Here is a 22,238-nt window from a genome sequence, read left to right on the forward strand (position 1 = left end):
GTACACATGTAAATGAAGTAGTTTAAAATATTAATTGCATCACACTAAATGTATTCACATTAGACACAGCACTGATTTAAATACATTAGTTAAAAATCATACTTTTAACCAATGTTGTAAAATCAGTATGAAGGCTCTATTTAGATCCTTTGTTCCTACTTCTCTGGCAAGGAGAATAATAGATGATGGTTTGTTTAAAGTCCTATTATACTAGCAAAATAAAGTTTGAAAGTAATGTAATTATTTTGCTACAGTTTATTAAGGAATTCCTACTCTGTTAAATTATCTTGGGTTTTTAAAAGCTGGAAGAACAACACTGAGGCCTTGAACCAGTGACTCCCGGGCTGCCAGGAGATGGCACTGATGGCCCACGAGCCCTTGCACACAGGCCCATGACGGAGCCCAGTCACTGCAGGGTCACCCTGCCCTGGATCGCAGTATTGTAACCTGCTGGCATTACAGCCCAAGGGTGTGAGCAGAGAGCAGCCCCAGGAGCAGTCTGCAGCTCACCACAGGAAGTATTTAGATATAACACATGCAGTTTTCTGTCAGGTTACCTCAAAGCAATGTCTGGAGTGCAGTCACCTCTCCTGAGATTGTGGCGGAGAAAAGACACAAGAGCTGTGTGAGTAATTTAACCATAATGGGAATGCCACTAAACCTTTGCAGTTTCACCTTTTGTAAGTTACAGTAAATGCAGGCACTACAGAGAAACAAACATACTGTACTATGCTAACATCTGTTTTGTTACCTTGGACAGCAATAAAATTAACCATGACCACTCACAGGCAGTATCTCCTCTCTACACATTACTCTTAAATGCAGAGTCTAAAATTATAATTTGTTTTTAAAGAGTCAAGATTTCCTCTAACAGAATTAAGGGTTTTAGTGCTAATGTCTATATTTGGCTTTACTTCTAGGTATGTAATAAGCTTGGAAATAAAAAGACAGCATGAAACACTATTATATTAAATACATATACTTTCAGTTCCAAAAGAAGAAACAGGGTACAAGAACTACACAGGGTAGGGTACAACTGACACTTTATTCCTTCGTGATGGAGATATATAGTATTGAAACTGCAAGAATCACAAAAAAAAAAATTAAATCAAAGTGCAAACCTCTATTAGAACTGATTGTGGAATGTATTGATGTTTTTGGCACAAAAAGTGGGGAATTATATACTGCAACAAGATTAAGTTTAATGAATGTAATGCTTCTGTGCTCAGTAGTCACATTTGTGCACTGCAGAACAATACAATGTAAAACAGTGACTAACACGATTCACATACAACTCCATACAATTTACATCACACAAGTCCAGTTAAAACTTCTCAGAAATACATGAGGTCCACTGATACTTTGTTCACAATCACTTAACAATTACCATTGTTTAAGCAGGCTTATCTTTTCGGCTTCCTTATTGATAAAAGCAAAAATAGACAATCTTAAATAGTAAATTATCTTCCTCAAATGGTTCCATGTGGATGTTGATGTTTTCTATTACTTTGGCTCTGACTTCATTGATAAAACATATATGAAGCTGAACAAAATCAAAAGCTTTTTTTCTCCATATTTTCCAGTTTGCTGTGAACAAACAGCATTCTGTATACTGGCTTTTTGTTTTCAAAACTGGACATAGTGGTGCCTATGAGCTCTATTCCTATCACATGGAAATCATCAAAAAAAAAAAAATCAGAGCATAGCTTCACACAGTGGCATCTATTTAAAACTGAATATTAGCATGGTAAACACAAAAATAAAAAATGGAAGAATTCAAGTTTATCTCATAAGGTACAGTATGCATTCACATTTTCATTACAGAGTGAGACACTGTATTCACATTCTGTTGAAGAAAGAAACCCACATACCACACATCTCCCTAAACTCTTAGCAAAGGTAGCATCCATGAAATATCTATAATGCACATTCTGGCTCTTTCATTTCAACTGAGCTAAACTGATTGCTGAAAGGAAAAATCCTTTGATGAGTAATTCAAGCCCCATTGCTGAGCTGTTACCACAAGAACTTCTGCACGGGTCTGCTCTGTCATCCAGCCTGACAGCTGTTATCAAGAGTTTTATGTGGGCAACTATCAGTGTTCAGTGTCTCATCTCCTTTTTTGGTTTGGGATTTTATTATTTATATTAATCAAGGATGATGATTTACATCAGGCATCTGAGAAATGTTCTGGTGACAAAAGGTACAGGACATGCATTAGATGCATATGTGTCACTGTAGAAATGTCCTCACAACTGAATTCTTTGTTTGGGCAACAAAAAAATAAACAGCAAACAGCAAGAACAAGAAGCATTTGGCATGATTTTAGTTCTTAGTACCATACTGCAAATACATAAACTGAAGTGTTCATAATATTTTTCTTTCTAATGCAAGAATAAAGATTAACAGGAGAAGCTGTGAGGTGAGGGCAATCCCACTAACCAGCTTAGGTAACTTTTGGCATCAGACTAAGATGTAATTTAGAGCATCTGTGTTAAGAGGCTGTGATTCCTACTGAGGCCAAGAGAGAGAAAGCAGGTGTGGTTTTAGAGCACCTCAATTTTGTGCCTGAAGTTAGACAGTTTGAATTCAGCAACTGAAGGAATTCAGATCCCTCAGCTGCTCCCTTGCTTTCTATATACCAAAATGCAGCCCTGAAGCCAAATAAATCTAAATGGCAAGAGATGAAAAACCATCCTCTCTGTCTATACAGCTGTTTCTCAGCTCTGAAATCCCAACTCCTCCTCTCCCTCCCCTAGGGAACCAGGGGAATTCATTGTCACACATTCTATGGCTTTCAAGGACACAGGGTAACAGCACTGTCACCAGAAATGGTTCTTTTTTTCTGGAGAAATCTTAAAAAGAGGAGTCACCCTTCTTACCCTCTGGATCTACAGCTCCTGCTGATTATCATCCATGTAGCTCAAAAGAAGTTGCTCAAGACCCCTCAGTTTTTCCTCTCTCCTGGCACCTACTCAAGGAGGGAGGGAGTTTAGGATAGTCCATCATGGCTTGGGATACTGTGGAGTGAACAGTGAAGAAGGAGAAGTGAAGAAAAAGACTCAAGTAAGAGACAAGAAGGTAAAGAAGGTAAAATTACTTTGGGATTAAATGAGAAAAGTGCTCATCACACCTTGATGAGCAAGCTAGAAATGGGAGTCTGAGGAAGGAGACAGGTGAGAGGTGAGAGAGGGGGGAGGAAGAAAAAAAACCCAAAACCAAACTACAGAAATATTTAACAATAAATAAAATTGAAATGCTACAGCCTAACTCTCCCAGTGTAGCTGGATGCTCTGGCTCCCTAGCCGGAGAAGGGAAGAGGGACTGAAGGACATGGATGGGGGCCAGGCCCCAGGAGGTGCATGGACAAATCAGGATAGGGGGGGCCTGTTTCACCTTCGACAGCTCCCACAGCTGCACAGGTTTTTAACAGAGCACAGCTTGCCTTTAGGAGCCCACATCTCAATACTGCAGGGCCACTTTTTGGCACAAAATCTCTGTTTAATGTCAGGTTATTTTGAAATGTGTGATACTTTATCAAATATTTTAAAAGCACCAAGGGAAGGCAGAAAAAGATTCCCCACTGCAACATTTGCATCCTGAGAGCCTGATCACCTGGCTCAGGTTTAAATGATGGTGCATGGGAATGGAAGAGACAAAGAGGGAACATTAGGATCACCCTTTGGGACAGGAGAGTCACAAATAGGAAACCCCCCCCCACTTGCTGTTTGGCTGGCTGAAGAACTTCCTTTGGGCCATGTTCTTTACACATACAATATATTCACTCATCACTGCTCTCTTCCCCATGACACCTCGTGTCATCACAACAAACAGAGCACCCATGAAGCGTCAGGTGTACTCTGGCAGCTGCCAGGAGATTTTCCTCTCCTTACCACTGAGATGCAGTGTGAGATGTGCCAGAGAGAACCTACGAGTACTTGTGTTTCCTCCTTTATGGCTGCATAAAACAGCACACAGGTTTCCAAAGGGTATCCCCAGTGGGCATCTGGTTAATTCTGTTTGCTTTCCTGCAGACCACACTGCCCAAGCCCCCTCACTCACTTCCTACTGTACCTCAGCAACACACCACAAGAAGTTCAGGAAAGGTGGAGGAGATGTCTAGGAAGCTGATAACATGTTCAGACTATTTGTCAGTCTCTGGAGAGTTCCCACTGCTGCCTCTGTTCGGGAATTGCTCCCATCCTTAGTTTACAAATGATTTAACAAGAAGCATCTGAATACAATGGTGTGTGCTTCACTTTGCAGTGGCAAAAAAAAAAAAGCCATGACTCAGTGGGTAAACATGTTGAGGAATTTGCTACAAAAATTATATTTGTCTTAACTGAATACCACTGTGAATATTCATGCCACTAAAAAAATATAAGATGGTTATTGTTCCAAGGAAAACTGTCCCAAGGGCAGATAAAGAAAAAACTACAATCTTCCAGGAAAAAATAGTTTGCCTTATTCATGGGCATAATCCAGGAATAGCTGTCCTTCAACTCCTTCTATCACCCTTTTCTTTTGAATTTTGCTAGTAAGTGGCCTCCAAATGAAGAGAAAACAGGAAGGAGAAACAAATTTTAAGATGTAAACAAAGAGATTTAACTCCCCCATACTTTAGATTTCTTTTGCATCTCTGCATTTAATTTTTGTGGTCCAGAGGCTTCCTAGGATCTGGCCTTTTTAAAAAACTCCTCTCCCATTCTCACCACATTGAAAGTCATGGTCTTAGCAGGAAACTGGAACCTGAATTGCAGGAGACAATTTGTGTGGCTGCACTACTCTCTTCTGTCATTCAGGTTTCCCAGGCAGGCATTGCCCTTGGACGCTCCCATCAGAGGAAGCTTTTCCAAAGCTTTTCCCTGGTGCCTGAAATGGATTCCAGCCACAACTCTGCCCAGCAGCAGCACTGTGATGTGGCCAGGACAGTGAGCACAATCCACTGCCCACTGTCCCAGCTAGTGTATGGAAAGCTTCCCTACCACACAAGGTTCATGAGCCCACTGAGTTTTCTTCAGTTCCCCTAATACTTTGCACCACTCAAAGTAGAAGACTGAGGAAGGAAAAACACAGGTGGGGCAAGAAAGCAAGAGAAAAGAAGACAGAAGGGAATAGTGTAAAGACAACAGAGGCGCTTGAAATATTGAGAATTAGCCAGGTTTCATGAAATTTTCACACAGATATGTTAAATCACTAAAGCTAAGGGTTAGCCATTATAATTGTCTTCTGCTAGCCCATGGGACTAACTTACTTCAGAGTTATGTGCTCCCAACAAACCCTACATCCACCTTAAATACCATCTGCAAGGACATAATAAAAATCACAATGCAAAAAATCTGTAAACAAGGGTTAGTAGCACAGTGGTACAGTAGATTGTCAATAAAAACAATAAAAGTGTGGATACAGATTCGTCTACCTTGTGTGTAACATTATTGCCAGTTACAAGGGAGGGACTCTGTAAACTCATCATTCTGAAGCTTTGTTAATAAGCACAGAGCAACAGGTGAGTGACCCATCTACTTTGGCCAGTTCTGTGGCAGCTATGGGGATCAGCATGTGGTCCTTCAGCTTTTCAAATACCTGTTCAGGGAAAAAAGAGTAACGGAAAAATCATTACATTTACACCTCTGTTTTCCCCTTTCTCTAAGTATTTACAGAACATGGATTTGCCAGCAGGTGCCAAGCCATCCCAACACTGTTAATCAGCAGGAACGTCCACGGTGCACATGTGTTGCTATAGGACATGAAACAACACGAGCACACAAACTGCTGCTCTCAATGTGAAGAAAAAAGGGAAGTTTATTATCTGACACTAACACCTAAAGATTTCTAAAAGTGACAGTGGATTGGAGGGTGAAAGTGCCACCTCTCCAATGACACTGGACAAACCAGCAGTCCATCAAATTTCCCCTCCTCCATAAAAGAATGCAAAACAATAAGTTATTTACAGAAAGTGTGTGAGAAAGTTTGCTACAAGAATGTAAACATCAAAAGGCTTAGAAAATCTTAAAAAATCAGAGCAACACACGTGGCCTTCCGGCTGTGGCATTCACACCCATCCCTGCAGCAGGGAGCTGCTGGGGCCTGGCTGGCAGCCAGGGGTGGCCCTCACCTTGGCACTCTCTGGGTACTCCTCGGGTGCGCGGTGCAGCAGCACGTGCCCCTTGCTGGGGATGTTCAGGTAGATGCAGTTTGCTGCGGCATCGTCAGGCACTGTCAGCTTGTCGTAGCGGTGGTCGCTCATCTGCTGCATGGTCTGCCAGGAGACAAAGTGCAGCTATTTAGATCAAACACATTAGCAATCCCAAAGTAATGGGAGAACAGAATCTTCAGAAATAGCTAATTGCGATTGCCAAGGCAGTCAAGGGCCATTTTGTTATGCAGCAAGTGCAGATATTTCCTTTTATCTCTGCCTTTATGGAAGAATCTACTAAACCTAACTGAAAAGAGCCATAGAAAACCTTTGTGCAATGGCTCTTGCAAGAAGCAGCATTAAGCAGGGCACTTGGTAAGCATCCTCTGAGGAGTCTTTTCCTCAAGGATTGCACACTGAGTATGCAAAACTGCTCCTGACACTGATTGAGACTAGAGGTGCTCAGCACCTATAAAAAAATAGCAACCATTGTTCAGTATTTATGTAATGAGTATGAATTAAACCAAACAGGACAGGAATGGTTCCCAGCTTGGATATCAGCCCAATCTCAATTCTTTTCAAGGACCTCTGTTCTGCCTTGCAGGCAGTTACTCTTTCACTAAGCACCTGTGCTGGGGAGGGGGCAGGCACGTCTGGTCTGCCTAATCCTCGTTCCCAGGGGGACAGCACAATGCCTGCCTTGCAACAGGAGAGCTGCTGGCCTGCAGAGGTTTGGGTATAAATATAAGGCTCATACACAAATGTAGACCCTGGCTGGCTGGAATTTCAGAGACAGAGACTTTCAGGACATGACAAGCATGCAATCCCATGGTTTGGATCAGATCCATTTTAGTAAGGATGGGAAAAGCCTGAAGACGAGATGCCTGGTTCCCAGTTGTAGCATTCCAGCTTTACATCAGCTTCAGCCTCAGAGAGACCAAGAATAATACAGAACTGAACAAGGGTCAAAGTCCAAAACTTTGGTCCTACTGAAAGCCTAAGCAAACTGCAAGTGCTTCCATTTCTCCTCCAGCCCACCTGTGTTCCCACATACACTGCACATACATGCAAAGACGCAAAGAGAAAGAAAAAGGGTTTTTTTCAGCTTAAAATATTCACACTAATATTATCTTTAGAAAAACCTGGTCTTTTGTTAACAACATTTTTCAACTAAATTCCCCTCTCAGGGAGAACCCAGAGATTTAGATCACACAGCAGAAAGCAGACTTCAATTTTAGGCACAGTTAAGTTTGTCATTAATTGCTTCCAAGGTCACTCATCTGTACTACTTCTCATTCATTAAAGAAATACTACTAAGGAAATGTAGCTGATTCATAACAGGGTCTACACAACATACTGAGAAGCAACAAAGAACTCATGCTTGCCTGCAACTATGGTAAGTAATTCCTTTACAGGTCCACATTTTTCATGTTCTAGCCTGAGTCATCCACATCCCGTGGAGAACATGAAACTCTCAACAAAGAATGCCATGCATTCTTGAGGAAGTGTTATCAGATTGTCATTTCTTGTTCCTTCTCATGTTATGAAACTCTCCCAAGTTCCCAAGGACACATCTACCTCCATAAAAGGTTAATGCGTTTCTCTGGGCAAAAATCCTTGCACCTTTACTTCACCAGATGTAATTTTGTATTTTCATATGCTTAGCACGGTTGATTTTCTTTTTTATAATTTTGCTTCTGTTATGTTGCCAAGATGAGTTTTATTCTGCTTTCCTTGATGTTGCAGATGTCCTGCCCTAGAAGAGCCCTAGTGTGGCTCTTCTACCTGGGAACCAGAGTCAGCAGACATGTTCTCTACCTGCAGCTTCCCTTTTCCTTCCTATACAATGTTTTTAAGTCTTGACTAAGGAAACATTTATTAAATCTGCACTAAAATACATGTATCACTAGAAGAAAAGCCACTGTGTCTGGATTTCACTAAGCTTCTAAGCAGCTGTTCTTTCTCCACTCCTTGTTGGAAACAGAATTCTGATATTGTACGTCTTCTGTAGGAAGATCAGAAATACATTGTGAATAACTGTGAAATGCTTCCATATGAAATTATTAAAGAATTCTTAAGCAGAAGGGTAAAGACAAGTCTCCCATTCATTTGCTTCTGCAAAATGCTGAAGTGGGAAGTACACCAGCAAGCAGAAAAAAAGGACAAGTGGCAGGGCCCTGGTGCCTCAAGGACCAGCTTTGGGGAGGCTGGGAGAAGATGCCAAGGGCACATTAAAAGGATTGTTTTCAGTATTAAAAAGCACACAAACGGTGGCTGAATTAGTTCAGAAACAAATCAGAAAACCTGAGTGAGAAAGTGAGACAAAGCAGCACAGGAGTTTGATGACACAGCTGTGATAGTGGGACTGGGATCTCAGCTAGCTGGAACAACACCACAAGAAAGCTTTTATTACTAACTGGAGGTTTGACAACACAAGATTACTCTCTTCCTCAGCTCTTAAGATAAAAAGGAAATCATATTTGCAAGCTTTCATCGCTGTTATAACTATGCCTGACTGTTGCAGTAAAATTTCAAAAACCACTTACTTGAGAGAGTGCCCAGGCAATAACACCCCAAACCTGCCCTACAGGGAGGCTCTGGATGCAGCAGAAAAGCACCAATACGACACAATCAGGGCACTTTGCAAACCCATGTGGTTTTCTGTATTTCCATTACGTGAAGTCATTAAGTACATGTGACTGGCCAGATTGACTCCAGGGCAGAGAAAAGGAGATAAAAGCAAGGTCCTTTGATTGTATTTTCTATCAGATACATCCCAAAATATGATGCATTTATATATAGAGGGCTGGCTTTCTGTCCACAAACGTTGTACAACCAGCTATGTTAAGAGCCAGGCATTTCCCACGTGCCTCGTTTTTCTGGGAATTTTCTTCAGCCTAAAGAGGGTAATTTTCACTGCACATTCTCTCAGCCCTTAGTCATGCTTTCCTTATGTTGAAGTCATCCACATAGCCTAAAATGCCTTCTCTATAGTTTTTTTACAGTGTGTCCTCAGACAACTGAGGTAATGGATAAGCTAAATAATCCTAACTATGAAGCAGCATTATACATGAAGGAAAAAGTGCATGTGTTTCAGGTCCATTATCTCTGACAGAACTCAGATGACTGCATGCACTTTGAAAAGAGGCCAAGCCTAGCTACAAATGTTCCCCCTCCATGAGGAGGGCCCCAGTCTGAGCCCTGCTGCCTTCTTACTCTGGGACCTACTCACATCCAGATTGCTGTAGGACAGAGAGCAACCAAACCCACCTGCAATGCACACTTTTATCCCCAACTCCCCACAAGCAGAACCAAACGTACACTGAATGTTCTTCTTGCTAACAGGGCATTGAGCACCATCCTTAAAAATGCCTGTGTGATGCTGACAGAGAAGCCTAGATTTTCATGGTTTGATGTTTGTATTGATTAGCCACTGTTTTCCTGATTGCCAACACTTAAAAGAAAAATCAAACCTAAGCTCAAATGGAGCTACACCCATGGGATCATTCCCTCACCAGCTTTCAGCTATCTTTTCTTAAATCCTTCAAGTCAAAGTATTCTTAAAAGAAAACTAGTCACATCAAACTATTTAAGATAATTTTTCTATCCCACCTTCTTTTCTTTCTTTCCAAGCACATTAAACTTCAGCCCATTTGACACTGATGCTTAAGCAACCTTTGGCCTAGGATACAAGAGAATGAAAGGTGTGAGAAAAGATTACACTATGTCAAGCTTTCACCTACAATGACAAAAACGAAGTATTTTTGTGGTGCAGGGTAAATAAAACTGCTGAGAAGAATAACAGCAATAGGCTGGATGGGAGTTTGGAAGGTCAACATGTTTCTCTTCTCACTTATCTGGGAACAGTGTCAGGCTATGCCATTATGCAGCAAAGGCAAAAGATGAGGACAGGCACCTGACCAGTCCACTGCCATCTGGAGGGATGGCTGAGAAAGGTAAATTAGTGCTTGCAAATGGAAAATACTGCTGATTGCCAAATCTGCTTTTTGAAAATTCTCACAACACCCGGGAGAGCTTTTTTAGTGCTGCATGGTAGGTTGTCTCCAGTCTCAGGTGAGAGGTACCCACTTTTGCATCCCAACATAGGGAGTGGAGGTGACCAAGATTTGGTGCATGGTTTCCAGGACCTCAACTCATCAGCTGTCATACAGAGTGATACCAGCTGCACATCACTTTACACTGAAACCAAAATTCATTCACTGATTTATTGCCCTGATAGTCCTTTGAGTTTCTTCCTCATTTCTTCATATTTAGAGAAACAATTGGCACTGGAGAGAGAAAGCAGCAGCCTTTGGGTTCAACGCAATAAAGCGCAGGACAGAGTGGAGCTGATGAGCTGTGCCACAGTGCTGTGTGCCTCGTACAGGGACTCAGCAGCTTCTCAGAGTTTCCTTAAACAAAGCAGTGACCATGAAACCCTTGGCTAGGCTGGCCAGAGGGGACAGAAGAGCAGAGCTGGAAAAGCCACCAACCTTGCTGGAATGTCAAGTTCTATCAGGAGTGTCCCCCCTGACATGCAGACAGGCAGAAGAGACAACAGCGTAGTAGATTCAGTAGGAAGGGGCCATCACAGCCACTGTGAGCAGCATAAATCAAAGGAGAATGATCTAAGCCTTCTTGTCAGGCTCCAAGAAGTCTGACAGAGATCCAGGACAGGACAGCCCAGACCTACAGACACAAACCACACTGAGGATCTCTGTGAAGCCAGCAGTGCCCTGGTCTGCCATGGTCAGCACGCCAGATTTCTTAGTCCATCCATGGCCAGAGTGCTGCTTTCATTTCTGCCTAACACCCACGGTCCCAGCAGCTGGGCTTTGGGCTCTGCCTCCCTGCTGCACCCTCTCAGTCATGTTTTCCAGAAGCAAGAGTTCTTTTAAGCAGCCTCTCCCACCCTGCTCCTCGGCTTTTCCTGGCACAGGATGCCTTTTGCATCACCACAGATGTGATGGGCACTGAGTGTCATTCATGTGCACACCTGCACTGCCCTGCCCCTCTGAGCCACCATCCCTCATGGCCACACTGTCACCTGCCTGCCAGCTCTGCCAAGGACCATGCAAAGGGAAACCACGGCCTGAGAAGGAGCAAAGGAAGCGGATTACGTGGGCTGTTGTTTTCAGTGGAGAAGGCAGGAGCACGAACATCCTGTCATTTGGAACAGGAACCCAGGGAGAGAATGGTTAAAGGGAAAAAAAGAAGCAAAGAACAGAAACGTGAGTCCCCATTTACGCAAAGCACACGACACCTCCTCAGTCAGCCTCTGACCCAGCTCCCGTGCCTGACAGCCTTACTGGTGAGGAAGAACATGTACTGAAAGGGATACTTTCCTCACCCTTTAAAAACAAAAAACAAACAAAACTGATTCATACAATAATCTCTAGTATATAAATATACACTTTTGAGTCTTTATATTCCAAAGATTCTTCTGCACATATGCAAACTGAATAGCACTAGCACTCAGATAAGTGCAGTGGCTATTACATCATCTAAAATTAATTCAAAGTGAAACACAACAAGTTGACTTTTTAAGGTAGGAGGTCATCTGGCACTCAGTGAAGACCTACATCCTCTGAGATGATATGGGCCCCTAATTCATAAAGTAATGAAGAATCAGAAGGAGATAAAGGAAAGTACATAGAAATTTATAAGTTGATTCATGTGTTGATTGATTATAAATTGATTAATTTTCCTATCTACAAGGCTGAGAGAAGCAAAGTCTCATTTTTTAATGTTTAGCTTAAAGGGGAAAGTTCTCAACACTTCTTTGTATTTCACTAACCTTTCTTTGTTCCCACATTACAAAAAAGTCAGCATTCATCTGCACTTTCTGCTAATTCCCTACCTGATGTCATCTTCTTTGGGTTATTAATATTAGTAATGATTTCCACAGCAACCCATTGTGATAGCATAAATAGAGGATTATGACTTCATGTGGGGAATAAGCAGAGGCACAAATGATGAATTCTTAAGGAAGAAGAGATAATGTTTTCATGCAAACTTGTGCATTACTAGAAAAGACAGTTGCTATACAGACAATAGGAAAAGCAGACTTAGCTGAGCCTTTTCCTGCTGCATGGCAGTACAGACTGTTTTCTAAGAACACCAGAGAGATGAAGTTCTCCCTTAGGTGTCTGGAGGCATTTCTGTGGCAGAGCTGGGAACCCCTCTGCTCTATCCAGGCACTATAACCCTCCTGTCATGCAGGGAAACACTATTCAGCTCTTCAAAAGCTGGCACATTGCAGAGACTTCAGTTACACAAGACAGAGTAAGAACAAAAGGCATTTAATCAAAGGAATGGGGGCAACTGCCAATGCGAGAACAACTCCTTGTGCTCGAGTCTTTAAAAGCTCTGCTCTGATCACAGCTTGGACACAGACCAAGGGCATAGTTACCCAAAAGAGACTCCTTTCTATATTATCCTTAAGATGTGGTTTTGATAAGCCTCCCTTGATCACTGTCAAAACAGCTGCATTATCAATAGCATCCCCCAGGGAATAATTTAGGGGAAGAATGAGCAGCTCCGCTCCCAACAGAAGATACTGAATGAGAGAGTCAAGAACAAGGCAGGACAATCATGTCCAAGCTTTTTTTGAAAGCAGGAGGAAAAAAGAAAGGTATATTGCTAGAGTCATGGCATTGCACTACTGCAGATATTCCAACAGAGTCCTGACCATAAAGAAATCCCATTGAAAAATGAGGCTGGAGTCCAAGATACCAAGGACCAGCACCAAAGTGCAGATGTGACCACTGCTCTGGGTCCTGCTGGGACAAGTCTGTGAGGGGACATGAGGGGTTACACTATCAGCTGCATCCCCTGCTCTGCCTTGCACCCTGACTGGCAGCGCTGCTCAGGCCTGACATCTGCCACAGCCACAGTGCCTCTGAATTAGCACACACTCCTCTCAAGTGACCAACTGAAATCCCAGATGTTTCACATGCCACTACATTATTCCAGATCTCAGAGGAAATATGCCAGACTCAGCTGACTGCAGGACTGAGCCCAGGCCATATGGAGGGATGAGTGCCCTCCCTGCCAAGATCCATCCGTGATCCCCCCTCGCCCTGCATTACCCCAGAGCAGTGCATTCCCACCAAGGCTTTCCCTGCCAGTCCTGTGGGGACACCCCAGGGCTGCTCTTTTGGTCAATGCCTGCCATCAGAGCCTACCCAAAGGACAGACTCATTTCTCAACAGTGAGATAACAACTTCTTTAGTAGGAGCTTGCTACAGATACAATCCACACTGCTTGCAAGGGAATAGTTGAGCTTGTCAAAGCCAGGAACAACATGTGTGACCCTCAGATACTTTGGGATTACTAACGAGTTATCTAAAGGGTGACAGAGATGGTCTGATCAAGGACTGTCCACAATCATCTGCTGCTGTCCAATCTTCACTCATCACAAAGAGGAGGGAAACTGTGCTCTGTATCAACCAATACAAACAGCCACAAATGTGCCTCTTCTGGATTTGGTACAGACCAAGAGAATACAGAAAGGAGTGTGCAACAGATGCTGTGTCACAGTTCCCATTGTCACCTTGCCTAGCTTTTGCCTTTGCTGCTGGAACCTGAACTGGATTATGTCCTGGGCCAGTTCCTGCCCTTGTGCTGTCCCAGCAAGACCCCAGGGCTGTGTCCCTTGTTGGGGAAAAAGTGGTGCAGGGTGCTCACCTGCAACACTGCCACATCAACTCCCTACACTGGGACTGGCACTGTCACAGCCCAAATCTGTCCTCATTCACGTTCACAGGAAAGGTCAGCAACTCTGGCAGTGCCTGATCAGAGCCCAAAGGTGACATGTTTACAGGAAATCCTGGCTTCACCAAGGGACCTGAGAAATAATCCCAGGCTTCATCCTCTCAACAGCCATGGCTGATGTTCAAATGTGGAATTACATGTATGGAATTATAAACAGGTTTAACTACAAGAAGGAATTAAATGCATGCTGAAAACAGCAGAGGGAAGTTAAAGTTTCAGATGTGATAGTCACCAGAGGCCCTGGTACTTTCTGCACTTCATCTGTCTCTTTCTTTCACCAAGTTTCCTCAAGTGCCACTTTTCAGCTGCAGTCCAAATAAATACACTACACTTGCCAAAACCTGAAGAGGATTTAATGGTTAAAATGTCATTTCTGATTTATTATCTGCTTCTAGCATGTGGTCTATTATCCTAAACTCTGTGGATTCATTTCCCAGCTCACTTGCAGAGCTTTACATTACACATACTGCACTGAACCCAAGATCAATTGCACTTGGCCATATGTGAGCACCAGATGCAATTTCTTTTCCTATTTTTAAAGTACTGTAAGGATACAGAAGTTGCAGCAGTTAGAACAGTCAAGAAAAATTTCTATTTCAAACAAGAATGTAAGCAGATAAATCCTGTTTTAAATGTAAAATGTTAGAGTAGCATGATGTAGCAGTTCACTAGAAGCAACTGCCTAACATGACATGTGAAAACAACTCAGTCACCAGAGATGGTTAAAGACAGCTCAATCATCTTGCTTGTATGACTGCATTTCCAGTCACAAAAAATGGCAACATGAAGGAGGAGTTTAAAAAAACAAGCTATTACAATAAAGGAGGGGCATGCTGGGCTGTGCCAGGCAACAGACTCGGCAGGAGCTCAGGGGACTGTACTGCCACAGACTCTGCTGGGTAACAGAACAGCTGACAGCACTGCTACAGCTCAGCTCATCTGCTGAAATCCAGGGAACAGCTTTTAATTCCAAGTGTCAGTTCCTCCAAGATCCTCTTGCGCTTGCATTTCCACAAGACTGCAAGAAGCCGACTGCCAACTGAAGTTTTTTTGCTTTGGTGGCAAACAAACAAATACAAATACATTGTCAGAAAGCAAGAATTCAAATGTTAGGGGAAGCTGGTGATCAGCAGCACTGAAAATGCCATCATTTCCAAGACAGACAATTTACCCATTTGTTTGCCAATAGTTTCTCATAGGAGATTTAGACTCCTGGACAAACAGCCAGATCCAACTCACTGGAACATGTGCTGGGTAACTCCATATGTTGCTGTGACATGGCTGCCTGATGTAACCTGTCAGCTCTACAGGAGCATGAGAAGAGCACATGCCATGGGACAAAACCCTGCTCCAGCCCAGAATCCCCAACCTCAGCTGGCAGGGTGTGAGCAAACATTATCCTCAGACACATGCAAATGTGCTGCTAAATGGCCAGTGCAGAGAAACATACTGAAAGCTGACAGCTGATTTATTTTTAAAAATATATCCACCAACAATCAGAGACTGCTAGATTATCTTGTTAATTATCATGTTCTTTTAAAAATGTATCTGCTTATTACTTTACCTTGATTAATGCTGGTGTTTACTTGATGGTTAGTTACCAGCAATATTTGATCAAGTTAGACAAAAAATGGTTTTGGTTACAATAGCTAAATTGATGCTAACATGATTAGCCGAGCCGTGCAGAAAGGTTTAATCAAACTGATGAGTTCTCAGATTAGCCCTGGCTCAAATTCAAATTGCAGCACTGAGCAACCAGTATTGTCGTTGAATTTTGCTCATGTTTATAAACACTCTATACAAGTGTAGGGCCTCTTCCTCCTTCTTTCATGACAGAACCTTTACTTCCCCTCTGTGAATTCTAGAAGACAAGTTTCCTCATGGCAACATCCGAAGTAAATATCTCTACTGGTCTGACTATATCTCCTTCCTCCCTTTTAACACCAAATTATCAAATTTTTAATCTAAAAAGCTGTAAATAATAACCTGCATATTCTGTTTATTTCCTTCAGATAAATGAAGTTAAATCAACATCACCATTCTCTTGCCTGAGACAGACTTTCTTTTTGGTTTGCACACACAGGAGACCCTAACAGGAAGTGGTTGTTACCTCTTTCATTGATCTATATGTATTTTAAAATTCCAGCATCCTTAAGCAGATATTTTAAAAAGACCAGAAAGAGATGTGCTGTTTAGAATAATTTCTTAGGTGCTTTACCTTGAGGGCTTTCTGTGCAGCTTCACTTGATCCGATAGCAATCAAGTTTGGTCCAGCCATGCTGCAAAAGCTCTTCAGATGCAAAGAATCATGAACAGGGACTGTGGAGACAGCATAATCCTGTATGGGAGTAAAGAAGGGTGCTATAAATATTTTTTAAGTGTCCTAGTTCCATAATTATATGGAGTCATTCCATAATTAATTTTACTCTCTGCAAATTATCAACCCCAGGGCACAGTGTCAACTGTTTAAGTATGACACTCTTCTCTGGACCAGCTTGTCTTGTTTGGAGACTGGCATAAAATCCAGAACGTGTTGCAAATATTTCTATTGTTGCAACCATAAAGAAACACATTAAAATGCTTAATTAAACAGTAGGTACATAAAACCTCTCCAGGAACCAGCAATAAGAACACAGGGCTGATACATGAGAACATGAAGAACGTGAGTGTTTATGTGCTCTCAAAAAATAACAGCCTCCCACTATCCAACTGATTGTTATGCAGCAATCTCACATTTCAGATCCAACTTCAGCATCTACCACTTTACAGGATGTTCAAACCTTTCAGCAACTTGTACCTTTGGGGTTTTTTTAATTAGGTCTTAAATAAAGTACATAAGTATGACAAACATCTTAGCCAGTACAACTGTTCAATTAGTTCACTGAATGACAGCTTCTATTTCCTGTGGCATGAAGGAATCTACAAACCTTAAATGTGTCAGCCAGAATTTCTGCACCACGCTGATTTGTCCGCCTGGAAAGACCTACGAAAAATTCTCTGCCTGGAATGAAAAAGCAGACTAGCTTTAGAGACATTCTGGAGCAATCTTTCAAGAATTTTCATGTTATATGTTTCTTTTCTCAAGCTGAGTATTTAAACTGAAAATTCAGCATAAAAGAATGCAACCTGCAATTGTGAGCTGATAATCTAAAGCAATTAATCCTTTGCCAGAAGAGATATTTAACAAGAAGCATAAATAGCTTCCTCTTCTAAATCTCTCCAGTGGTCATTGGGTCAGGAAAGACAACAGCTGGGCTGGATTAGTACATGACTGATTAACCATTTCCCTCTCCCTTTGAGATTTCCTCTGGTCTCAAGGCAGATCTGCAGTCATTAGCATCCTCCAGCACCAGAGAAAATCAGTGCTGGATCTGCATTGCCTGAGGAAAGCCTCCCTCCCTGGTCTGCCTCTGTAGGACACCCTTCTTTCCCTGCGGTGCTCTGAGGCAGGCAGCCAGCCTCCTGTGATGCTGATCAAAACAAACAGGCTCATTCAGCACGGGCAGGCAGCAACCCTGTGTGCAGCCAGTGGGAGAAAATGCCTAATGGGTTTAATGACATAAAAAACACAGGCAGTATCTTCATCTTTGAAGTCAACCATGCATGTAAGGCTCATGACATCTGACAGGCAACTCCACCATATCCTTGATAAAGTAAATTTTTATTTTTTCATTTAATTCATTGAACTAGTGACAATTGTCTGCATCAAGCTTTTACAAGTCCTGAAAATGAGTCTGGTGAACGTTAGCTGCTTGTAATAAGAAATATGAAACAACCCCAGACAGCTGACTACTGAAAGCATTTTTCTTATTGGCACTTTACAAGCTAAAATAAAATCTGTATGCACAGTGCTGTTCTTTGTAGTGTGTGTACTGCTACGACATTTATTCAGGTGTTAGGCAGGATATCGAAGGCTGCACTGAGACCTCATCTCTCAGCAACCTTCGTGACATTTAGCAAACAACAGATTCAGCAAACCACAGCAATGACATTTTATTATGCTGCTATCAGACAACATGCAGTCTTTAAGGCAGTCAGAACATGTAAACAGCAAATTCACTCCCTGTAATTATTATACCTGTAAATAAGACATCTCCACCATCCAAGGTTGCGTTTTCATCCACCATCTCAACTATATTAAGGTTGAGACTTTCCAGTGCTCTCTTCATGGCTTCAACCTGTTTAAAAGAAAGTTATTAAGGACATATTGTACTGTCGAAAAAAATTTTTAAAAGCTGCCATAAATACATGTAATTAATAAGAAATAAAGCCTTTTAATGCACCTTTAGCAGGATGGATGGCAGGATCCTTTGTGGCCCTGCCCATCACAGATCCTCACCTGTGGTCAGAGGCCTGTGTGGTCTGGGGGGATGGGTTGGCAAGGGACAGAGATCAGGCTCTTGTCTTTGCACAGGAGCCATGCAGCATTCAGGAGGCACAGACAAGGGCTCCAAAGCACGAGTTAAGTCCAGTTCCTCTGCACAGCAATATCCTCTTGCAAACCTTGTCCCTCAGATTTGGGCCAGAAGAAGTACCAGCAGAGGAGTGAGGTTCATTCCTTTCCCTCTGCTCACACACAAAAGGTGGCTCTGCCAGCCATGGAGGTGGCAGCTCTACCCCAAGCCCCTCTTCAGCCCAAAGGAAAAAAAAAATCCCCTAGTCAGTAAATGTTCAAATGCCTTATGGCTTGGCAATTTTACTAGGCACTAGTTCTCCTTGCATGTTTGAGCTACCCTGTTTCAGAATTATAAGACATTTCATGCCTATACATTGCGGGGCTTACTGCTCGCTGTGGAGAGCCACACACGTGGCTGGAAGTCAGAGCCTATTTCCTGCTGAAAGAAGCTTGTATCAGGAGCAGGGAATGCAGCTTCAGGAGGTTCCTTCTTTCCCACTAAGGGCTGCAGAGGATGCCTAAAGCAGAATCTGTTTCTATAGAGGCTCATATCACTTGCCATCCAGAACAGGGGCTATGTTCAAACAGCATCACTGGGGTGCCTTGTAAGCCAAAAGAAGAACCTACACACAACCAACCACTCACCAAAGGCATAAACCTATAACTTGCAGAATGCCAATAAAAATTAGAGCTCATCCACAGAAACCTGTGAACCTGATCCCACACAGGGGCATCTGCATGTTCAGTGAAATGTCCCCACCATGGTTAACTAGAGGTGCCCAGAAAGCATTAATAAACATGGCAAACACAGTGAACTCCTTTTATATTCTGCATGTCCCACAGGTCACTCATCTATTTAAAGTGCTAAATTAAGCATTTCTAGAAAAAAACACATGAAGCTAAAACAAGTGACACCACACTAGCCTTCCAGCACTATACAACAACAGAGGCAGTCCTAGCAGACCCACTCCTGGGCTCTGCCACACTACACCTGCCACAGCAGGAAGGACATATGATGGCGACAGGTCCTTCACTCTCACTGTGGCAGCCTCAGCACGAGTTTGGCTGACAGTTTGGCTGAAACACCCTCCTAAGAGCAGAGATGGCTCCAGGGAATAAGGAAAGAGACAGACATGATCCACCTAAGCTACCTTTTCCTGCTCATTTTCTATGGCTTGGCGATGTGGCATTTGTGAGTGATCCCATTAATGCTGAGCCAGGCTCAAAAGGCAAGGGCAGGTCCCCACGGGCTGCCAGGACAGGTGATGTGGGTCTGTGTGGGATACACTGAGGGCAGCACTTTATCCAAGCCTCATCTGTTCTCTGGAGGTTTCTCTTCTTCTGTAGCATCTTGTCACTCTCCAATCAATGGAGAGAAAAAACCCTGGACAAGCACACGGTTAAAGTAGGTGCCTCAGTTAAAGCTTGTGAAGGACAGAGGCAGATCTTTGTGCCACCTGCAGAACTCTGATGGGTTATAGTGCAACTCAGAACTGTATCCAGGGGGTTTCTGATAGCAAGGAATTCACAAAGAACCATCTAAGGCCTTGGCATGCAGCCTGGAATGAGCCTACAGCATACCATTTACAATTAACACTTCTTTTTTGCTTCTCTGTCTTTCATCTGATGTTAAAATGACTTCAGGCAGAAACCTCGCACTCAAGAGTCTCCAGGCTTAGCAGAAAGGCTTCAACTTTCTAAATCTTGTTGTTTAACCTCCAGCATTCTTTAAAATTAGGTTTATAATGTGGATTGGACCCATGTGGTGTTTTACAAATAAATGGGGAACAGCTGAGTTAATATTGGAAAAGTGCTGTTGTACAAACATGGCAACATTTCATAACATCCCTATGCTGAGAGCAGAGTGATTTCTTCTGTCTGTGAAGCCCAGCGGGTTTTACTGTGCAGGTGCTACATGCATAAGAGTCAATAGAACCCAAAGAAGAAAACAATTGTTTAATATGGAGTAATGGAGATGCAGCATGATAAAAGTAGAGTTCCATTCCAAGAACACAGATTCACTCTTTTGTGCTGACATGAGGCAGACAGGCAAACTCCCAAATGGGACACCAGTCACAGGTAGTTAGAATAAAATAAAACCATCAGATGGGAGTATTTAAGGCAGAAGGCCAAATGACAAGGAAAACCAGCTTCACCCAGCCTGTTGCATGGTCTCCTATCTCCAAATAATCTACAACCTGCAGCAGCTTCCAAAGCCAAAACACCAAGAAGAGAAAGCCCTTTCAGCAGATGTGCTGCTGAGCAGGGGCTCCCAGCAGAAGCTGCCTGGGCTGGCAGAGGAAATCCAGCCAGGGGCTGCCCTGCCATGCCCCCACACCTCTCCTGCCCTCCTCCCTGACCATGTGTCCAGAAGCAGAGGCATCAGCAGAGCTGTGGATGTTGCTGTGGCACAGAACCACCATACCCACTTGCCATGGGGAGACACAAAAGCTTCTCTGGACTACAGAACAGCATCTGAGAGAGCCAAGAAGTGCAAAACCTGGTGAAGGTGCCTCACATACTGAAGGCTTAAGGAAGGCTCAAGCCTCAAGGCTTCCTGAAGTCCTAATGGGACCAGGAATGTGCAACAATTGTGATGAGAGTTGTGCCCAGGGATGGGCAGCAGTTGCTGCGATGACAGACACACACACAGGTCACCAATGTGGGTGTGAGCTCCCTTCAGCAGGTGGGAAAACTGCTGTTACCTGAGCACGGCAAACCAGGCTGGGTGCTGAGCAGAGCGAGCACTGCAGGAGCAAGGGCAGCACGGAGCCCCCCAGGGAGGGGCAGGCAGGGAGGCAGCAGCACTCCACATCCCTGGCCCACAAGGCCAACTAATAACCCTTGCACAATTAACTAAAGTGCCTAGCTAATGAGGCTAGTGGAATGTAAATGCTGACTTTGGATTTGTGATTTGAATCATATGGATGTTTTAATCACCAGTTGCTGATTACCATTTAATTACCAGGCTGTATCAGAGATGTCTTGAATTGTTTCTTTATTTAATTTACAGGGGTTGATGCAGCTGTAGCACAGACATTAAGGAAAGTTATCAGAACTAGAAGTTGTCCAAAGTCACAGAAAACTAGTTTAATTTTCTTCATGGTGTCCAAGGCTTTAAAGATATTTGTAACATCCTCCCATTGTTTTCCTCCAACAGCTGGGTTCATTTTAGCTTATAAAACCTAATTTAAACAAATAAAATGACTGCCATATAAATAGCTGGATCACTTTCCCATGATGAGTGTTCAGGGATCCAAGCTACAGAACACTGTTTTGTAAGGACTTCAAGCAACCAGCAGAAATTCTTAAGAGTTTTAAGAATTAAAATTTAAGAATTTAAACACTTTAATTGGGAAGTGCTGTTTGCATGTCTGCTGCCACATCCATGTTAGGAATATCTTTCAATATTCCTTGCTTGTGTAAAACAGAAGTCTCAAATTACTCTTTTTTTTTCCTACAGGCAACACCAGAAACTTCAATCAGTTGAAGCAGAGATGAAAAAAGCACAAGAGATGAAGAAGACTGAACAGAAAATTTGACATCATTAAAAAGACAAATGAAAAGAAAACCCCATAAAGAAGCACACTTGTAAATAAAGGATTCCAGAAAAACAAGGCAGGACTGAACAGCCCATCTGCTGAATCTCCTGTAGAGAGGACAGCACAGACTGACATGATCCCCACCAGAGCATCTGTAAAGCTATCCTGCAGCAGTCCTGAGCTGGGTCTCCAACACAGCAAGTCCATGGAATGTCTTTGACACAGTCCCACCTTGGAAACAGCACATGCAGCATTCAGAGCTGGGTTAGCATGGGATAAAGTCCACACAAACAGCTTGAATCTTTATCTCATCACTGCAAAAGGGACTCTAAAGCTTGGCTCCATCCTTAAACCTTCCCACATCAGGAAGGACTGTGCTACTTTCTAA

General features: G+C 42.9%; 1 protein-coding gene across 1 annotated transcript in view; it reads right to left on the bottom strand.

The window, feature by feature from the left end:
* Positions 1–1,182: 1,182 nt before the first annotated feature.
* Positions 1,183–22,238, bottom strand: part of DDAH1 (dimethylarginine dimethylaminohydrolase 1) — a 57,546-nt gene continuing 36,490 nt past the window's right edge. Inside the window, exons 2-6 of the mRNA XM_030953613.1 lie at positions 17,991–18,090; positions 16,840–16,913; positions 16,131–16,250; positions 6,116–6,259; positions 1,183–5,583 (exon numbers count right to left, since the gene is read on the bottom strand). Of these exons, the coding sequence (XP_030809473.1) occupies positions 5,470–5,583; positions 6,116–6,259; positions 16,131–16,250; positions 16,840–16,913; positions 17,991–18,090 (552 nt within the window). The 3' untranslated portion in view covers positions 1,183–5,469. The remainder of the gene's footprint in view (positions 5,584–6,115; positions 6,260–16,130; positions 16,251–16,839; positions 16,914–17,990; positions 18,091–22,238) is intronic.

This window comes from Camarhynchus parvulus, chromosome 8, assembly GCF_901933205.1.
Source record: "Camarhynchus parvulus chromosome 8, STF_HiC, whole genome shotgun sequence".
NCBI classification, from domain to species: domain Eukaryota; kingdom Metazoa; phylum Chordata; class Aves; order Passeriformes; family Thraupidae; genus Camarhynchus; species Camarhynchus parvulus.